This window comes from Cavia porcellus, unplaced genomic scaffold, assembly GCF_034190915.1.
Source record: "Cavia porcellus strain 051 isolate PalLab524CR breed Dunkin Hartley unplaced genomic scaffold, mCavPor4.1 scaffold_13, whole genome shotgun sequence".
NCBI classification, from domain to species: Eukaryota; Metazoa; Chordata; class Mammalia; order Rodentia; family Caviidae; genus Cavia; species Cavia porcellus.
The window spans coordinates 31847019-31868105 of NW_026947496.1; the positions used below are offsets into that span (position 1 = coordinate 31847019).

Here is a 21087-nt window from a genome sequence, read left to right on the forward strand (position 1 = left end):
ATTAGTACTTCATTCACTTCTTTAGACTCTATAAACAGACTCAGTGCTTTAGTGCTACTGAACTCTATGCCAAAAAACAAACAAAAAAGGTTAAAATGGTAAATTTTATGCTGGATATATTTTAGCATAGTTTTTAAAAAATGGGATGTTAATAATAACAAAAACAAGTCCAAGACTTCCTACTTAGGCAAGTCTTTGGACTTTAACAGATATTTTCCTTCTCATTCAGACTTCTAGTTCTTCTGTGGCCGTGGTCTTGTCTTCCCACTTCTTGTTCAGTGACTCTTGAGAACATGTAAATTGGCTATGGGTCCTCTTCTGACCATGCTAGGAAACCTTTCCCTGGCACTGCCACCATCCCTGATTTAATCTTCAAGGCAAGTGAAGGAACACCAATAAAAGGAAATAGTTTGTTCCAAGCTCTCCAGTTTGAGCCTTGAAAGATAAGAAGTTAAACTGGAGAAGTGGTTGTACAACATCTGAGAATGTACTAGATGCCATAGGATTATTATTATTATTTTGTGTGTGTATGGGGTAGGTCTCTGTAGTTTTAGGCTGGCTTTGTGATCACTGTATAGCCCCTGCTGGCCTCAAATTCTTGGGCAATTCTCCTGTCCCAGGCTCTCAAATGCTGGGATTATATGTGTGCCACCGCACCCATACCATTCACTTTAATTTTTTTTTTAAAGGAGGAAAGGTTTATTGTAGTTCAATTTGTAGAGGTTTCAGTTCATAGTTGCCAAAGGAAGAAAGATCACCTCCTTGTTCACTGTATATTACTGGGCACCAGCATCCTCTCCTTTGATCTTTGTGCTCATCCTAATGTAGAGCATTCTTTGGAAAGCACATATACTGTGCTGTTTTTCACAGAATTGCCACTGCTTTCCTGTGTGCTCTTTTAGAAGATAACGAAAAAGGTCAAATTAGGCTTCTCAGAGGATATAAGCTGTGATTCGATCCTCCCTGGGTCCCTCATAGTCCTAGCACAGAGCACATGTTTATTCTCATCTCAAAAGATGTGGTATGCCATGTGAATAAGCAGAGTTCCTGCCAAGTTGGTGGTGCCACACCCTGTAACCCCAGCACTCTGAAGGCTGAGGCAGGAGGATCACCTGAGGTTCGAAGACAATATAGTGAGTTCAAGGCCAGTTTGAACTATGTAGCAAGACCTTGTCTCAACCCCCATCCCCTGTTCCCCCCCAAAAAAAGTTCCATTGTGAGATTGCCGATCACTGATTACCTTTTGGATTTGGGAATTCTATGCCAGTGACTTGTACATCTGATAAAATGTAGAGTTGGTTACTTCTCATGACCTTTATTTTTGATGCAGGGGTTACCTTGTAACGACATCAGACAAGGAGGTGAGATGTGCCAGTCTGCAGGCAGGAGCTGCCAAGTTTAGGGTACCAGAGCATGAGCAGCAGCCAATTTTAGAGTTGGATGTAAAATTACTAATGGAAATAGAAGGGACAGATGTTTTCTTAACTCTAAAATTAAAATTAATTTCTGGCCTTTAAAATTGCTTATGTAGGATCCTTTAACTGTTGCACTGGAAAATTATGCCATTTTAAATCAAGAAGAATACCATCTTTCAGTTCTGTAGTCCATTTGGAACTAGTCAGATCTGAATAAAAAATGTTCTGATCTCTGGTCTTCAGATTTATCCCTGCTTCGCTTTCTTTTCAGCTTTCCCAAGAGTCCTCTCAATCTGTCGATGTCCTCCGAGAGGAAGCTTCGGATATCTTAGAAGAAATGAGTCATAAACTTCGTGTAGGAGCCATTCGGTTTTTTGCCTTTGTCTTGAGCAAAATATTTAAACAGATTTTCTCAAAAGTGTGTGTGAATGAAGAAGGTATTCAGAAAGTAAGTATTTATTCAGCCTCCCTATGGATAGTTAAGTGAATGAAGGACATCTGTCTCATTTGGCAGTAAACATTAGGCCCCACTCTTTTTGTTGTGTTTCCTGGTGATTTTTTGAATAGTAGGCCAGTCCTTTCCTAGCATCCCTTGGAGTCGAGGTTGAAGGATGCTGCTGTCTCAGTGTTAGACTTGGGTGGGCTTAGACTCCTTTCCTAGCCAGCAGCCCTTGAGTCAAAGTTGAACCATCCTGTCTCAGTGTTAGGCTTGGTGCCCTTTAGCAGGAGTGCCTGAGGATGCTGTGGTCTCCTGCAGGCTGCAGGCGTCAGGAGCTTGTGGGTCTGTCTCTGCTTTAGCAGGAAAGAGATGTTTATCTATGGTGCTATCTGCTGGGCTTCTCCATTGTAATGTTACTATTTTTCCTCCCTAATTAATTATCTCGTGGAGAGATACTTTGAAAATTGTTTAGTGTCCTGTTTTTCATCCCACCTCCTCAACTAGTTTTCTCTCCTGTAGATTTTTGCCCAGATCAGCCATTACTCTTTTAAGGATTGCCTAAAGATGATTCTTTCAAGCCGGGCGAGGTGGCTCACGCTTGTAATCCCAGCACTCGGAGGCTGAGGCAGAGACTAGCCTGGGCTACAAAGTGAGCTCAACGCCAGCCTAAACTGCATAGAGAGACCCTGTCTCAAAAAGACAAAAAAAAAAAAAAAAAGATTCTTTCACTCTTAGTGGTTTTTTTTTTTTGCATGTTTGTAGTATGTGATGATTACATTCTTCTTAAGGAGTCAGTACATGTACGTAACACATCTTAACTTTTTAATCCCCTCCCCCTCTTGCCACCCCCCTATTCTTGTTGTTCACTAGCTTGGTTTTTCCTGTAAGGAAAAGCTTTCTCTATAAACAGTATTTATTTCTATTTTAATTCTTGTTTTCTCCTAGGAAAGTTTCTATCTTCATTTATTTGAAGATAGTTCTTTCTTCCTCATGCCTTTTTCCTCTTCTCTCTCCTCCTCCTCTTTCTCCTCTTCCTCTTCTTCCTCCTCTGCCTCTTTCTCCTGCTCCTCCTCCTCTTCTTCTTCTTCTTCTTCTCACCTCCTCTTTTTTTTTTTTTTTTTTTTTTTTGGCAGTACTGGGGATTGAATCCAAGGTCTTTGTCCTGAGCTAGATACCAGCCTTTTTTTTTTTTTCATTTTATTTTGAGGCTGATTCTTGCTAAGTCACTAAATTGCTCAGTTTGGCCTTGATTTCTTGAAACTCGTGGTCCAGCATTCAAGCCTGCTGGCCTTACAAGTGCCACCATGCTGAGCTCCTTATAATGTTTAAGATTTTGCTTTTATTCAGTCATCAGTCATCTACTTTCCTATCAAGTATTTCTTCTTTCTCCTGTGACTCTTTTGATCTTACTCACTCTTAGGATTTGTCAAAGAATATTCAGTATAGTGTTTGAGACCAGAGAGTATTAGCTATCTCTGTGTTAACTGATCACAATTTAGCTTAGATCTTAGAAAGACAGGTAGAATACCTGGTATCAATAACTATATCTGATGTCCTAAAGAATATATCTAGAATTTCCAGTATGTCTCTCCCAACTCTGTGACATCCATTTTCCCTGGCCGGAATTTCAGCATGTACCAGCCCTCCCATTTTGTCTATTAATTTATCCTTTATTAAAAAATCTCCCATAGAGAAACTTTGTTCTCATCTATTACAAGAATTTGGGCCAGGCAGTGGTTAATAATTGGCTTTCTGAGTTGAACTGACTTAGACACTGCCCTCAACTGTACCGCTCAATGGGTACACAACAATTTGCTAAAGAAACTAAGGCTGTTGCCTTTTTAGAAACTTGTGGTATTAATACACTTAAGATGACTGGCATGTGAAATGCTAAGAGTGTGTATATATATCAGTGATCAGCATTAATATTATTTTGATCCATAAAAATTCACATTTTTAATATCCTCGAACTTAGTGAAATTATTTAACAATTCTGAAATAAGACTTATACCTTGTCAGAGCAAATTAAATGTGTGTGCATGGTAGGGAAGGCAGAACATATGATGAATGTTCCTTCAGAACCAAGACCGTTTTCCTAGCTTCTGATATGAGAGATGATCTTAATAACATGACAACTGAAATGATAAAAAAAATGCAACATCTGTTTGAAGCTGCAGCGTGCTATCCAGGAGTACCCTGTCATCTTGCTGCCCAGCCATCGCAGTTACATTGATTTCCTGATGCTGTCCTTCCTTATGTACAGCTATGACCTGCCTGTGCCTGTGATAGCAGCAGGAATGGGTATGTACTGCTCTTGCACTTTTCTGAGTGTATGCATTGAAATCCTCACTGCTGTGGCTCAGACTCTGCTGGGGTGCTTGAAGATGATAGTAGAAGCAGCCCCTCCTCTTCCACAGTGTTCTGGGGGTGCCCTTCAGTGCCTTACTTCCCATGTTTAGACGGAGACAGGCATACAGCAATAGGTTTGAAAAATGAGACTGCTGCCCATTATATTTCCTGCCTTTTGATTTAGGCAAGAACACAGCTATCACGCTAGTTAATTAAATTTTTCAATATACTTTTATTGTGATGAAATACTATACTATAATTTATCCCCTATACCCCACCATCACCACAATACTAGGCATTGTGCCTTCTCACTGAGCTACATCCCCAGGCCTTTTAATTTTTTTGTTTGTTTATTTTTGGACATGAGGCTTACTAAGTCACTAAGTTACCTAGGTGAGGCTCAAACCTACAGTCTTCCTGTCTTATCCTTCTAGAATATGGAGATCACCTATGTGTACCACTGCTTAAGTATTACCGTCTTATCGTTAAGTGTATGTGTATTTCATTGTTACTAAGTACATTCACATTGTTTTTGCAGCCATCACTTTCTATCCCCAAACTGTTCATCTTGCAAAACTGGAATTCCTCCTATTAAGCAGTGTCTTCCCATTCAGTTCTTCCCCTTGCCCCAGACAACCACTATTGTATCTGTCTCTGAATTTAACTTAATAACATGCTTCATATAAGTTTCTATGAAATCACCAGTATTTGTCCTTTTGTGACTGTTGTATTTCACCGGGTAGAATGTCTTTAAGGTTCATCCACATAGTGTGTGTCAGAATCCCTTCCCATTGCATAGAAGGATCACATTGTATGCATCCAGCCATCCTTTGGATACTACCATTGCACCTGGATTTTGGTTATAGCAGATCTCGGTGCTGTGACAATGGAAGTTCACATACCTGTTCAGGCCCTACTTTTAATAGGTAAACACAAAAGAACAAAACTGTTGGATCTCATGGTAGATTTTTTGCTTTTTTGGAAAAACCATTTTACTTTCCCACAGCAGCTACAATTTTACATTCTATGAACAATTCACTAGTGTTTGAATTCCTTTACCTCTTTGCTTACATGTGTTTCTTTATATTTTTCTTGTAAAAATAAAGCCATTCTAATATACATGACATGTTATATCGTTGTACTTTTGATTTGTATTTCCCTGATGATTTGTGATACTGAGCATCATTTCAGTGTGTTTGGCTATTCATGCATCTTCCTTGGGTAAGTGTCTATTCAGTTCCATTGTCCATTTTTAAGTTATGTTGTTTGGTATTTTTATTGTTGAGTTGTAGATTTCTTTATACTTTGTGGATATTTGCCTCTTACCAGATAAATAGTTTGCAAGTATTGCCTCCCATCCCATGTGTTACCTTTTCGCTTAGCCCTTTTTTGTGCTACTGGAAATTGAATCCAGGAATGGTCTATCCCTAAGCTACATCCAAAAGCCTTCCCATTTTTTATTTTGAGACAGGGTCACTGAGTTGCCCCAGTGGAACCTGAACTTGTGATTTTCCTACCGCAGCCTCCTACGGAGCTGGGATTATAGTGCCACCACCAAGTGCCACCACACTCAGCAGAAGTTACTCATTTTAATGTAGTTCAACTTTTAAATTTTTCTCCATGTCTTTGGCGTCAGAAAGGAAATTATTATTAAATTCTATTATGAAGATTTTCTTGTATATTTTTCCCCTATCCCCTACTCCTGCCTTTTTTCCTTTTTTCTTTCTTTCTTCCTCTCCCCCCGCCCCCTACCACCCCCCAGTACAGGGGATTGAATCTAGGCCTTTCACATTCTGGACAAGTATTTTTCCACTAACCTGTATCCTTAGCCCTTCCTGAGTTTTATAGTCTCAGGTCTTATGTTTAGGTCTTTGAGCCATTGAATTAATATTTACTTGTGTAAGATAAGAGTCCAACTTCCATGTCCGTATTACCTTTGATGCTGTATAAATTCAGCAGTGTGTATATGTAGTTTGAATAATTTTCTATTACAGTGTTACAGTATAGTTTGAATTTTTTATATCTATAGGATTTATTCCTAAAAGTTGGCTTGCTAAAGTAAATAGTTTATCACCTCCCTTTCAAAGTCACTAGGAAAGCTGGAATTTTAGTTGTTGTTTTTTTTTGTTTTGTTTTGTCTTGTTTTTTGAGAGGGGGTCTTACTGGGTAGTTCAAACTGGTTTTGAATTTGTTATGCAGCACAGGCATAACAAATTTGAACTCAGTGATCTTTGAATTCAGTGATCCTCTTGCCTGAACCTCCTGAGTACTGGGATTATGGTTGTGTGCCACCGTGCCTGGCAAGGAAGATCGTTGGTAGAACTCTGCATTTCTTTGCAGGTTTACTTTAGTCTGCTTCACTAACATGGATGATATTTTTACTGCTGGGAAAGAGGTGGGAATGTGAGGTCGCACATCTGTCATCAAGTTTGGAACAAGCCTGAGAACATTGGCCTTGTGACATTGTTGTCACTTGCCTTGCTGTTGCCTCTTTGGCCTGGTGTTGAACAGGTACAGGGAGGAGAGCAAGGCTCCTGGCCCACAGAATCCCAGCAGGCTCTTGGCCCACAGAATCCCTCTGTTCCATAATTCTGTTGTAAGGCTCCTTTTATGGATTCAGTCTGAGAAAGTTTAACTGTTAAAAACGTAGAGGGTCTCACCTACATGAAATTTTCTTAATAGTGTCTGCATGTCCATCTGCGTAGGGTGTTTCAGTATCTGCAAATAAACATTAAGCCTGGTTTTGTTTTAGACTTCCTGGGGATGAAGATTATTGGGGAGCTACTGAGGATGTCAGGCGCCTTTTTCATGCGTCGTACCTTTGGGGGCAATAAACTCTACTGGGCCGTGTTCTCTGAATATGTGAAGACTATTTTGCGGGTAATTACCAAGTACTTTGAAGTTATTATTTGTTTTCCAGTGATGTTTGCCTATTTAAATTCTGAACTTCTGAATAGACTGTTTCGATTTTGCCTTCCAGGGAGCTAGGTGACTCTTTGGTTTATTATGTCTCACTGTGAGCCGTATCTTTTCAGATTGCTGGGAGGGTGGTTGGAAATAGGGATCAAAAGAAGCCGTTTGTGGGGCTGCAGCTCCGCTGCGGATCACTCGCCTAGCATGCACCAGGCTCCAGGCTCCAGGCTGCAGCCCTGGCCCTGGGAAGGAAAGAGCATGTGCCCTGATGACAGAGGCAATGTGTTATGTTCTGTGTCTGTTTTCTCTTTAAAGAATGGTTACGCTCCTATCGAATTTTTCCTCGAAGGGACAAGGAGCCGCTCTGCCAAGACGTTGACTCCTAAATTTGGTAGGTTACTTTCAAATTAGAAAAATAGAAACCTGAAGACTTTGGGTGTGGTATTATTCCAGCTGCTAGATAGAACTTGATACTTTGTTTTTTAGTAAGATATTCTTTTCTTTATGAGTGTAGCTGCTGCTGTAAGGTTGACTTTGTGGGTGAAGAGTATGATGTACATACTTTTGATAGCATTCTACTAATGTGCCCTTGTGTACTTTGCTCTTTGATATGCATTGATAAAGCATTTCTTCCTGTGTTCACAGGTCTCTTGAATGTTGTGATGGAACCATTTTTTAAAAGAGAAGTTTTTGACACCTACCTTGTCCCAATTAGCATCAGTTATGATAAAATATTGGAAGAAACACTTTATGCCTATGAGCTTCTAGGAGTTCCTAAGCCAAAAGAGTCCACGACTGTACGTGAGGATAGCCACAGACTCAATTGATTCTCTTTGAGTGTAAAGAATATCCATTTTACACTTCAATTAACTTACAAATGTACTCCTTTTTGTATTCTTTCCCCATGTTGTGATACTATTAGGGATTGTTGAAAGCCAGAAGAATTCTCTCTGAAAACTTTGGAAGCATCCATGTATACTTTGGAGACCCTATATCACTTCGATCTCTGGCAGCTGGGAGGATGAGTAGGAGCCCGTATAATTTGGTTCCAAGGTGCAAGGCTATGTTATAATACCCAACACAGAAATGGATTAAATCCTGCAAGTGTGAATTGTGACTGTTGACAGATTGAAACCCAAACCTTCCTTTCTTAAGATCACACAGCACGTTTTCAGGGAAGCTGTGTCATTTCATTTGCAGCAGTGGAAAGCTTCAGCGAAAGAACTATGTGAGCCAATTGTGGTGGTACATACCTGTAATCCCAGCACTCAGGAGGCTGAGGCAGGAGGATCATGAGTTGGAGGCCAGTGTAGGCTACATATAGTGAGATATTATCTCAAAAAAATAATAGAAACCAAACCAAAACACACACACACAAAAAAAAAAATAGAGGAACTGTATGTTTGCAAAAAACAAATTGATTAGCTATAGGTTATGTTTGTCAATAAGCAAACTCAGATAATGTGGTCATTTCCTTCTTGGGGAAACTTAACAGTGGAAAGAAATAACACCGTTATTATTAACAACAAATAGAAATGGTTGGGTACGCTTTAGGCCAGCTGGTATCCTGAGTACTATCTGTTGAGGTCTTTCTTTCTTTCTTTTTTTCTTTTCATTTTCTGTCTCTTTTTTTTACTGTATAGTTCAGGCTGGTCTTGAACTCACTGTGTAGCCAGGCTGGCCTTAAACTTGTGATGCTCTTCCTGCCTTAGCCTCCCAAGTGCTAGAATTACAGGTGTGTGCCACCATACCCAGCTCTGAGTACTGTTTTTGATCATGCAAAATGGTATGTAATGCTAATGAATGGGAGTGAGTCCCTGCTCAGGAGAAAATGTGTTAGGACTGTTCAGGATGCAGGGTACAGATGCACAGATGCATTTTGAGTTTTCTTGTTTTAGAGAGGCACACTGGGGAAGTCAGGGAGAAAAACCATTAGCGTGGCCAGGGCTCTCTTGTCATGGTGTTGTCCTGATTCACTGGAGCTCCATGACTGTCTGACAGGAACGCGCCTCACTGGCAGCCACCTTCCCACTCTCAGAGGCAGGGGTTCACTTTCCCCTGCCACAGGCTGTCTCTGACTCTCACCTCGCCTTGGCAAAGCACCCTAGCATGGGGCACTTACATCAGCAGTTTTCTCATCAAGCTACCTTCTTGGATAGCTGCTGTGGTCCTTTGTGTCTCCTTGATTTTCTCAGCTCTGTGTAGGCCTTGTGTGTTTTCGAGCTGATGACCCATTCACGAGATGCCCTCAGGTGGGTGGGCTAGTCTTTGGTAGGTGCTCTGAAGATTTTCTGAAGGGGACCACATGTGAGCAGCCAGGCAGCCTGTCAACTGTGGCATCACTCTGTAAAGTGCAGCCTGAAGTGGAGACGTGTTCCACGCTAGAATTCGGGGCAGTCATTCATTCTCTTGGGGAAGGCATCTGTTTCACAGAAGTGATTTGGCCAACTTATAAAGTGACAGAAGTTTTTATTTGGAGATGGGAATTACTAGTATTTCTTACCACACCTCCAGAACATTCCCTGGAAGGATATGGACAGATTTCAGAGCACTGAGGCAAGACAACCTCTGCATGTGGCCTGAGAGCTTTTTATTGGCAGAGACATGAAAAACTTTCTAGGGTTTATTTCCTGCCCAACAGGTAGGTGGCTGGAGAGTCACATGTGCTTCTGTGCTCTTCTTTCCAGATACATCCCGCAGAAACCATCTCAGGAAATGCATGCCTTTGTCACTGAAGTTGCCTACAAAATGGAGCTTTTGCAAATTGAGAACCTGGTCCTGAGCCCGTGGGTTCTGGTAGTAGCTGTTCTGCTCCAGAACCGCCCATCCATGGACTTCGACACCCTCGTGGAGAAGACTGTGTGGCTGAAGGCCTTGACACAGGCATTTGGCGGGTTCCTGCAGTGGCCGGGTATGTAGGTAGAGAGGCGACACAAAGGCTGTCTTTTTACCACTGCATCTTGGGACATTATGCAAAACCTTAAACTTGAGCAAAGTATTGTCACAGAAGGACATTCGTCTGCTTTTACCACTAGTAGGCATGGAACCCTTTGTGCTTGTGAGTTGAGAAAAATTGTTCATAAGTCATTTGTCATCCAAAGCTAAACACCCTGAGGAGGGGCTGCCATCTCCTGGGCACCTAGCAGACTGAGGAATAACACATGAATCCTTGCTGGCATGCCCACCTCTTTAAGCCATGTTGTGTTTGTAGCCCATTTGTTTCACTGAGAAGTAAGAATTAAAGGATTTGCATTAATATATCTATGCACTTTGATAAGAATAATTTGGTAAAAACCTTATCAGAGCTGTCAATACTGAGCTTGGAGTTTTGGCTTGGAATATGACAATTGTTAATTTAAATTGATTTAAAACCATACAGGTAGTTGGAAATGTACTTTGGGGGGGGGTACTTGGGATTGAACTCACGACCTCATGCTTGTCAGGCAGGCACTTATGCCCCTGAGCTAAATCCCCAGCCCAGAAATGTACCTTTTTAAGAACTAGATAATGAATGAGCTGGGTGTGGTGGCACACACTTGTAATCCTAGCACTTGTGAGGCAGAGGCAGGAGGATTGTTGTGAGTTCAGGGCCAGTCTGGGCTACATACTGAGACCCTGTCTCCACACACAAAAAAATAAAAGACTAGATAATGACTTATAGTCCAGCACCGACTGTTGTTCATCAAGCCTACACAAGCACCTCTGAGCTAGGTCTTGCCAGGATGCAGAGATACACATGGGATTCCTGTTCCCAGGTGCTCATGAAGGATAGAATAGGTGGGTCATGAGTAGACTAGTGACAAGGTCACTGAAATAGTGACAAGAAACTATCTGGGGGTCTCCTGAGAATATTGTGAGCTAAGGGCCTATGCACAGAAAGATTTCAGAAGTGACTTTGACCCCATCTCAGTGGGAAAGAAACTCTTTAGGAAGATGGTGTAGATTTTGTCTCATGCAGGGATTAGCAAGTAGGAATAGGGTAGCACTAGGTATTCTGTGACTTGCAGGTAGTATGGGGGCTCAGAAGGATAGAACCAAACGATGTGGGCATCGGCTGAATTGCACAGGCCTTGGTCTGGACTGAAAGCTTGGTTTATCAAAGTGGTGTTGGATTTTAAGCAGGGAGGTGTAAAACAGTGTGATCTTTACAACCTTCCACCATCCCTAAAGGACCATGGTGGAGAAAGATGACAGGTAAGGGGCAAGTTAGGAGGCACTATCCATAAATGGGAAAGAAGGATGCTGGCCCCATGATGGTTGACTGACTGGACACTGCAAAGTGATATGTAGAAGGAATTACTAACAGAGGGGCCAGACCATTGAGTGTCACTGATGAGGAAGGAAAGGGATACAACTTTGGTTCTCAGTATTGGAGTCATTATGATACAGTGTAGCAAGTGTTAGAGGTGGTGAAAAAGAATTAGATAAAGTGGAAACCAGAATATCTGTTCCCCAGGAGCATGGGAAAACATAGTGTTTCGCTTTGTCAAGATGGATGGATATATATAAAATAACTAGCCATAGCTACGAGCAACTCTGGTTTCTCTAGAGCAGTGGTGGTGAACCTATGGCATGCATGTTAATGTATGTTCTTTCTAAACTAAAACTTCATATTCAGGTTTAATTGCACTTTTGATACTTTGCAATAAATAAATGGGTTTCAGGTTGCACTCTGGACTTTTCGACTCTAAAAGGTTTCACCATCACTGCTATAGAGTTAGTTGATGTCCAGATGACAGTAATGAGGTGAGTAATTGAGTATAATTCCTAATTTAGAACACATTATATCTATTCAGTTCCCTGTTTGTTGTTGTTGCTCAAATTATCCCACATTCCATAAAGTATTCTGAGCATTCTCGCATCTAGGGCTTTTCCTATCATTTCATATACTACATCATTAGCCTGAGCAAGCTGATACAAAGCAAAGTAGTCAAGAATGGATGTTGATCACACCTGGGAGGCCAGGCATCCCTCTGATTTGTCCTTCCAGTGAGAATCAGCAGACCTCGCCAGTGTAAGCAGCGAGCCATCTCCTTGGCTCTGGTTGACAGGAAAATGGCTCCCTTTGCTGAACACATTTGTTGAATATCACCGCCTGCTCCTTTGGCTTTTATGACTGTCTGCTTGGTGATGTCCAGGCCTAAGTAGCATCAGGTGATAAGCTTCAGACACAACTGTGGGTCTGCTGCCTTGATAATCTTTGATGTGGGAAAATGGATCTTGTCATTCCTGTGTTCACGGAGACCTGACACTAGGACCATGGGTGCCTTTTTGGTCCACCTGCAAAGCAATAGTGTTGCATCATGACGTGAGTCTAAGCAAGGTGTGTGCATGTGGATGTGTGTGTAAAATGTGTCTGAGTGTGGACTTTGTTTTAATGTACTTATGTGCTAATCATGGACTTCTGTCTTGTTAAATCACATAGATGTGATATTCCAGACAAGTAATTTGCTATTCCAAAACTTTGAATACCATGCTTTTGATTTAGACAGGAAGTATTGATTTTTAGAATGATAACTGGTGTTTATTTTAGAATGACTGAAGGATTTGGAATAGATAAGAGGAAACTATGTTATACGTCCTTACAAAATTAATATGTGAAATGATGCCTTTAAAAAGCCTTTATGTGGCTGGGAGTGTAACTTAGTGGTACAGCACTTACCTAGCATGATGAGGTCCTGGGCTCAATCCCTAGTATTGCCAAAAGTGAAAAGAAAAAAATAAAATGTTCTTCATGTACAGTATCGTGATGCAGTTGGTAGCAACCAGAATGCTACAGAGACCCAATTCATTCAAATGCCCTGTCTTTGTATGCAGATAATGAATCCGCAGAAGAAGTTGTCCAGTCCAGCATTCTTCTGCATTCCAATCTTGCCAGCCTTGTCAAAGACCAGGTGATTCTGAAAGTGGACTCTGGAGACTCAGAAGTGGTCAACGGACTTATTTTCCAGCACATCACTCTCCTTATGTGCTCAGCTTATAGGAACCAGTTGCTCAACATCTTTGTCCGTCCTTCCTTAGTAGCTGTAGCCTTGCAGATGACACCTGGGTTCAGGAAAGGTAACTTTCCGGAGTGTGACCTTGAATTTCAGAAGAAGTCTGGCCTTTCAGGTCCGTGAAGGGAGCAGTGTTTGAAGTCCCATAATGTGCACCAACATACCAGCCGAGAACGGAACCCTTACACTCAGAAGAAGTTAGGTTTGTTGCCTAGATACATGGCCATCCGCTTAGAGTTTTAGAATGGGAGAGTGCTGTGGCACATACCTGTAGTCCCACCTATTTGAAGGCTAAGGTGGGAGAATCTCTGGATACCAAGTGCAAGGCCAGCCTGGGCAACATAACAAGATCCCATCTCAAATTTAAGAAAAAAAAAAGAAAAAGAACAATTTTAGAATTGGAAGGACCTAGAAACTTTCTAGTCTAAACCTCTCATTTTACAAAGAAGGGTGCAGAGTTGCGTGGTTCTCAGAGAAGGACCCAGCTGGGAGCACAGTTGTCCCCTGCTCAGTCAGACGCTTTCTGCTGTGACAGCAGCTCATCCACAGATACAGCCCAGGACCTGCACGCAGTGGCACATGAGTACTTCCCGGGTGTGTGGTGGCATTTTGATCCCATGGAGCAGCAGGAATAAGTGAAGCACAGTTCTGGCCAACAGGGCCTGTAGTCAAGGCCGGGAGTTCCTACCCAGGCCTGCACGACAGTCGCTGGCGGGCCCCACTTCAGAGTTCTCCTTCAGTTAGACTAGACTGGGGCCATACTTTGGTGTTTTGAGTTTTGTTTTTCAAAGCTGCACAGATGACTGTAAGGGAACAAGCACTAAAAATATATTTGAAGCCACAGGAAATGTGAATATAGAGGGAAACTAGGAAATCAGTTCCTTTCCTTTTCTTCCAGGAGCCTTGATGTAGGGGAAGAGGAAGTTTCTTGTAATGTAGATTTAATCTTTAAACAATGCTAGGTTGCAGTTTGCTCTGTAGGTTGTATCTGAATTGATTTTTTGTTTTTTTTTTTGACAGGGTTTCACTGTGTAGACCAGGCTGGCCTTGAACCCACTGTGTAGCTGAGGATGGCCTCAAACTTGGAATGATCTTCCTGCCTCAGATGCATTATAGGCATGCATTACTTTCCCCAGCTTGAATTGATTTTAGTTATCCCAATAGTGAGGCAAAGAATCACAAGTTTGAGCCCAACCTGGGTGAATTAGTAAAACCCTGTCTCAAAGCAGACAAAAAAAAGGGCTGGGGATATAGTTCAGTGAAAAGGCCCTGCGTTCAATCCCCACTATCATTTAAAAAAGACAGAAGATTTTAAAGACTACATTTTAGGTTTCAAGAATGTCCTGGTACCCCTTAAAAGTTTAAAAAGCTGTATTGTAATGTTAGGTACTGAATCTATTTTCAGAGGATGTCTACAATTGCTTCTGCTTCCTGTGCAGCGTCTTGTCGGATGAGTTCATCTTCCTTCCAGGAAACACACTGAGGGTGAGTGCTGACTACAGAGGGGAGTGTCCCACCTGTGCGTTCCAGAAGGGTCAGGCAGGGTTCACAGGCACTCCAGGCACAGTGGGGACTTGGACACTCACAGTGCAGCAGAACCTAACTTGATTCCTGCTCAAGTTTAATTAGTAATTTAGGGATTATTTGGTGAGAGGGAAGTCACTCTTCAAACCACTAGTGTAGCTACTGTGAAGAAATGCCTGTTTCAGTAAAAACCAGCACTTTCTTAGTAATAGCACATTGGAACATGTCAGTCAGGCAGCCTTTGCCTAGAGAGCAATGAGGGGTGGTCCTGCCTGCGTTGTGAACTGCTGAGGGGTACACAGGCTCCTGGCCGGGGCTCCTGGGCTGCTGGAGTGGGCAGTGGCAGAATAGAAAGTGGTGGAGGGCTTTTGTGTACTGTGTTAGGGAAAGCAGGTTTTGTTTTACCTCATGGAGAGTGAGGTTCTAGAGCATAAACATAATCCTAAGTGTCTTTAGGACCGTTGGATACACTTCCTATTTAAATTTAAGGTGCATGTCAGTGCAGAGTGAAAGTCCATCACCCATGTTGTGGTTTCATAAATGTTTTATGGGTTTGAGGCTCAGCATTCATGAGATTAGCTGGTGTTGTCTGTTGGGGGCAGCATGCATTAAGATCAGCATGTGCCTATGAACCCAAATTTGTGGGTGTACCATGGCTTCCTTCTCCCCTTCCAGGACTTTGAAGAAGGCTGTTACCTGCTTTGTAAAAGTGAGACCATACAGGTGACCACGAAGGACATCCTTGTTACAGAGAAAGGAAATACTGTGTTAGAATTTCTAGTAGGACTCTTTCAACCTTTTGTGGAGTGTTATCAGGTATGAAAACTTGGCCACTTATCTTTTGTGCCCTCTATATCAAAGATAAGACTTTCCACACTGTATTTGTTTCCACTCTAAAGGGGAAGGGTTTATCCTAGGGGAGTGGTGGAACTAGATTGGTGAATACCATGAAAGATTTCACCTAGTAAGTGTACACAGGAAGAGGTGTGATCTCTCACAGACCCAAGAGGATAACACACAACTACCCAATACACTGCAGTTGTACTGTCTTAGGTCTCTTGCTCTTCCTGTGTAGCAAGGTTATTGATACTAAGTAGGCATTCAGTGAAAGCAACACTTGACACATAAAGTCAGTCATTTGTGTTACTAAGTTCTGATGTTGAAAGAGAAAGAAAAGGTTCAAATGTGAGTATCATAAGAGCTTGCAGAGCTTTAGGGAATAGGTATGGAAAGGGGACAGTGTATGTGCCCAGCAGGACTTAATGCCAGGTCTCCGAGGGAGCGTGGGAATTTGATTGTGAACTCTGGGGGCCGTGTACATTTGCTGGTAAAGAGCTCTGTGATTCTCACTTCCTCCATTAGTTCTGTGTTTCATCATCTTTGCACAGTGGAAATTGCCCAGTATTTCAGGGGTGAGCACTTAATTAGGTACATTTGGAGAAAAAGACCAAGTTACAGATTAGCTCCTCTCTTCTGAAGTAGCACGAGATGTGCGCAGCTACTAGTAATTAGCTTGTACCTGACAAAGATGAACAATTGCACTTTAATAAATGTTGCTATTATTTAAAACTTTTTTTCCTAGTTTAAAAATTAATATAAACTCAAAAAAAGAGATCTTTAAAATTCTGCAGCTTTTCTGTGCTTGAGTGTTACAGGGTCTGCATTCTGCTCCTTTGTGATACGTCATTTTTTTCAGAGGGCAGAGTAGAGTTATTTGCTGTTCTCTTACATTTGGCTACCTTTTCTTCCTCTCTGCTCCTCTCATACTTCTTTTTAAAATCAGATAATTTGCAAATACCTCTTGTATGAAGAAGAGGACCACTTCACTGAGAAACACTACTTGGCTGCAGTTAGAAAATTCACAAATGTGCTTCTTGATCAAGGTTAGTCATGCCTCTGTTGCTGGTGATTCCTTTCAGTTGAGAACCAAAAATGATGCGTTAATTCTTCCTTCCCCACTCAGGTGTCTCTCAGTGTTATGACGTTTTATCTTCAGATGTGCAGAAAAATGCCTTAGCTGCTTGCGTGAGACTTGGTGTAGTAGAGAAGAAAAAAGTGTAAGTACTGTGTTGGACTCACAGGTGCCCACCAGGCAAGGCCAGCCAGTGCCACTGGAGCATAAGATCCAGAGGCATGTGGGGACAGACACTTGGGACAGGTCATGCTGTGCCTTCCATGTCTGCCCTGGTGTGTTCATCTCATCACCCTGGAATCCTTGCCCACTTATGAGTGAAAATGAAACCAAAACAAGGAAGAAAGTACAATAGGCCAGTGGCTTGGCTTTTATCTAATACTGAAATATATAGATTAATCATGAGGAAGCTTTTTGAGGAACATTGCGTGTGTGTGTGTGTGTGTATGGGTGATAGATGGATAAACAGACAAATGTTCTCCTAAATGAGTTAATGTAGCCATGATAAAGCTTACTGTGTAGACTTTTGCAGTCATAGGCCTTGTGTAGTAATAGGGATACAAGACTTTTCACCCACTGTGGACTGCTGGGAAAAGACTGCAGGGAGCTCGTGAAGGTACATGCAGTCAGGAACAAAAAGTAATGTTGAAAAGCTATCTTTCTGCTCTGGTTTATGCGTTAACAAAGCTTGTTCTTTCCTCCAGAAATAATGACAATATATACAGTGTGAATGAGCCTGCATTGAGAAAATTAGAAGAGATGCTTGGTAAGTGTGTGGTTTAATAAAATGTGAAGACTTTTCACCTATGTTTATGAGTGTGTATTAAAATGGGAAAGAAAACCCTAGCTCCAAATACTTTATCAAAACAAGCAGTAGAATTCTGATAGAAACAAGGCTGTTAAGATAGTCTAGAATTTCCAGAATGAGCCAGATAGAAACTTCAAGGAAAATTAACCAACAAGCCCAAAGCAAGGAGTGTGGTGCAAAACAGACTCAGTTCTTGACATCACTGGTGGGAGCCAGGACCTTTCCTCTGGTCATGGTGAGGTTGCTATCATTCTGCTGCTGATTCCTGCCCTTCTGTCTCCATTTTTGGGTCTCCTGTCTTCTGTGTGAGGAATTGGGATCAGAGTTGTGTCACACAGCCCTTCTGAACTCAGAATTTATTAGGCTTATAGCACATCTTTGGGGGAATAGTTTTACCTAGACCCTGTCAGCCTATAAGAAATCACTCAGTCCCAGAAAGGCAAGCCATTTGTTTTGTGTACATGGGAGTGAAGTCCTTGACATGAACAGAGAGATGAATGGTCAGAGGAAGTGAAGAACACTTCCTGTAGGAATGATTGGATTATTTTAGGAGGGGAAGATGTTACTACTTAAAACAAATGATTATCTGGATATTTGTACAATTAATATTTTTGCACCTAAACTTAATTCAGGACATTTGTCAAAGCAGCTTTGGGTAGGTGTCCATAAGAGTGGGAAAACCAGGACTCGGAATATGGAGGAAAGAGAATGGTCAAAGAGGAAGGCAAGGGGGGCAGTCGTATCACTGATGTGGGCGTGGAGTATGAGACCTTGTGAAAGAAAATGTAGGTCAAAATCCCAGCTTTCCATTTATATCATGCCTGAAGTCTGAGTATGAAATCTAAAAGCCAACTTCGGATTTGGTAGTTAGGGGTACATGGCTCACCACCGTTAATTCACCAAGAGTGACAGAATTAGCTTATTCATGGTGGCGAGCAGATGAGGGTATGAATTTACTAGAACACACTGGACTTCAGGTGCAGAAGCACAGCAGCAGTTGGCTCCTGGTTCTGCACTGCCGGTCCTGTGGTGGCTACGCCTGTGTCTCTGCACATTGGCTGTTCCCGGGTGGTGGACCAGCGTGCCCACTGGTGCTGATCAGCCTACAAAGTTCTGTGAAGCATGCTTAAGGGAATTGCACAAAGAAGAACAAAATCAGCACCATTTCTTGAGCTATTTCTTTGTTTGTCTTAGGTTGTAAAACACCAATAGGAAAACTGGTCACTGCAAAACTTTAAAAATCACCAAGCAGTTACGGAAAGTTAGGGTACATAATTATTGTTACAAAAGACTCCCTGCTGCAAACAAGGACATAATGGAAGAGACACATCTTGTGCTCTGCAAGACTTCTTGAATTGTGGACGAGCAGAGGAATTGATCAGTGTGAGCCATCAGGGTAATCTTCCAGCCATGAGAGTTCTCAGCGTTTGTGTCCCACTCTGTGTGTGTATCTTTTAAAATAAAACAGTCTTTTGAAAATGTTTGGAAAAGCAGCTTCCATTCCACTAATATTTTTTGACTTCCTACATGTTTTTAACTTTTGTGTTGACTTCTATGACAAAGCACATCATCACTCGAGCTCCTGCTATTCAAAGAAAAGTAAGCTGGCACAGTGGTGCATGTCTGTAATCCCAGCACTGAAGTAAGAGGATTACAAGTGAGCTGCACTAAGAGTACTGTATAAACTCCTCTTTAGGGTATGTGTGCAAGGCATATAGAGCATAAATGAATTTTACATTCATACTTGGGTAAGCAGATCTTGATGATATCTCATTATGGATATGGAGATCTTTCAAACCAAGCATTTTAGATAAGGAACTCTCAACTTGTGTTATGTTTTTATCGCTTTTCATTAAAGTTATCTCAAGAACAAGACAGACCCACATCTGTAATAAATTAGCTTTAAATTTTGCCATCCAATGGCCTTAGTTAACAAAATTGAATCAGTCAAAAAATGTGCACGGGAAATGCCGTGACACAGTGTGAATATGCTAAAGCACTTGGGGAGAAAGCGCTGGGACTGGACGGGGAGCTGCTTGATGTGGAAACCAAGCACTGGGTTGAGCAGGTGCTTTTACCAGGGTGGGTTTAGGGCCTGGAAGAAGGGACGGTAGAGTGTGGGGTATGCAAAGAAAATAATGGTTAGAGGTCCTAGGTCCTGGAAAACCTGAGCGAGTCCTCAAAATCTGCAAATACAAAGTCCATTCAACCCAGCCGTATCTCTTTGGGTATCTTCCTGAGAGTTAAAAGTCATTGCATTACAATGATACAGGATACCTATGTTTATAGCAGCACAGTTCATAATAGTTAAATTATGGAAGTAGCTTATATGTTCCACAGGATGAATGGATTAAAAAACGTGCCGCGTAGACTGGTGTGGTGGTACACACCTGTGATCCCAGTACTTGGGAGGCTGAGGCAAGAAGATTCACTATGAATCTGAGTCCAGCCTGAACTGGGGTGGGGAGCGCAGTACTATCTATACACAATGGAGTACCACTTAGCCATGAAGAACGATAAAATTGAATCATCTGTAGGAAAATAGATAGCTCCTGAGACCATAATAAAGTTAATCAGAAATAGAAAGTTAACTATCACATGGTTTTGGTGGCCCAGGAGAAACCCAAACTATATGTAATTTAAAAGCTAAAATAGAAATGGTAGAAAGCAGGGAAGTGGACTAGAAATGGATGAGGCTCTGGGGAAGGAGGGAGGGCAGAGGGTAGGGATGGGGAAAGGGAAATAGAAATGATAAAGACGCAGTATGTGTATGTACCAGTTCCCCAAGATGAGCTTCATAGACATCGTAAACACTAAAAATCTAATTCGTAAAAGAAAAGGTCAAATGACTGAAACAAGAATCATGGCTAATGAAACGAGATTCAGCATACTAACGGGGAGGGCATCAAATCAGTCACCAGCAGCTAAGGTCAATCCTGGTGAGACATTAGAATTGGAATCTAAATGCCGAAGAAAGTCACTGAAAAGCACAAACTGGTTCTAGAATGCCTACTTCCGAATTCTCTGAAATGTGTGTGTGTGCTGGAGCCGGGCCATCCCTCTGTTCTGCACACACAGATTGAAGAGCCTGTGTATTAGGCCACACATTGGGAACTGCCTCCCTTAGGGGCTTGCTTGATGGTGGGACCTGCTGTTTTGGGAAGCCAGGCTTCCTATGTGTGTAGAGTAAGCAAAAGCTGAGGGACTTGAACAGTGGTTCCTGCATGGAGTGCTGCCAAACGCACTCAGCTGCTGCCTGTCATGCAGAGCAGGCTGTGAGGCCACCACAGTTGCTTTCAGGTGTGCTTTTGTGGGCGGACAAGGTTTTGCTATATTGTTCAGGCTGGCCTCCAACTCACCACTATCCTCTTGCTTCAAGCCTTCCGATTGCTTAGGTTTGCACCACCACACCTGGTTTACATGTGCTTTTGAAAGAGTCTCCAGACACCTAATTTGGTTGCTTTTCTCTCCCATGACATGTGCTGTACTTGTGAGTATGGAAGGAGGACTAAGATGATGTTTAGTTTTTGACTCACTTGTAACAAATTTCAGGTTTAAACAAAGACTAGAGTTTGGGTGTAAATGCTAGAGTTGTCTCCGGGCCAGCGTGGGTGTTAAGAGTCAAGCAAGCAAGTACATCGGGAGGAACAGGGGTGCAGGGAAGAGTGAATGAGACTGAGCTCCAGGAGATGGTGCAGAGGTTACTGCCTTCTCAGTCTGTTCCCCAGCCA

General features: G+C 42.1%; 1 protein-coding gene across 4 annotated transcripts in view; it reads left to right on the forward strand.

Moving 5' to 3' along the window:
- Gnpat (glyceronephosphate O-acyltransferase) overlaps positions 1 to 18846 on the forward strand; it is a 28568-nt gene extending 9722 nt beyond the window's left edge. For all 4 annotated transcript variants that reach the window (XM_003473501.5, XM_013156426.3, XM_063260041.1 and 1 more), the window contains 14 exons: positions 1687 to 1863; positions 4026 to 4155; positions 6956 to 7083; positions 7432 to 7507; positions 7762 to 7913; positions 8039 to 8169; positions 9804 to 10027; positions 12934 to 13176; positions 14518 to 14597; positions 15312 to 15452; positions 16420 to 16519; positions 16600 to 16693; positions 17253 to 17314; positions 18551 to 18846. In XM_003473501.5, coding sequence (XP_003473549.1) covers positions 1687 to 1863; positions 4026 to 4155; positions 6956 to 7083; positions 7432 to 7507; positions 7762 to 7913; positions 8039 to 8169; positions 9804 to 10027; positions 12934 to 13176; positions 14518 to 14597; positions 15312 to 15452; positions 16420 to 16519; positions 16600 to 16693; positions 17253 to 17314; positions 18551 to 18594 — 1782 coding nt within the window. In that variant the 3' untranslated portion in view covers positions 18595 to 18846. The remainder of the gene's footprint in view (positions 1 to 1686; positions 1864 to 4025; positions 4156 to 6955; positions 7084 to 7431; positions 7508 to 7761; positions 7914 to 8038; positions 8170 to 9803; positions 10028 to 12933; positions 13177 to 14517; positions 14598 to 15311; positions 15453 to 16419; positions 16520 to 16599; positions 16694 to 17252; positions 17315 to 18550) is intronic.
- Positions 18847 to 21087: the final 2241 nt, after the last annotated feature.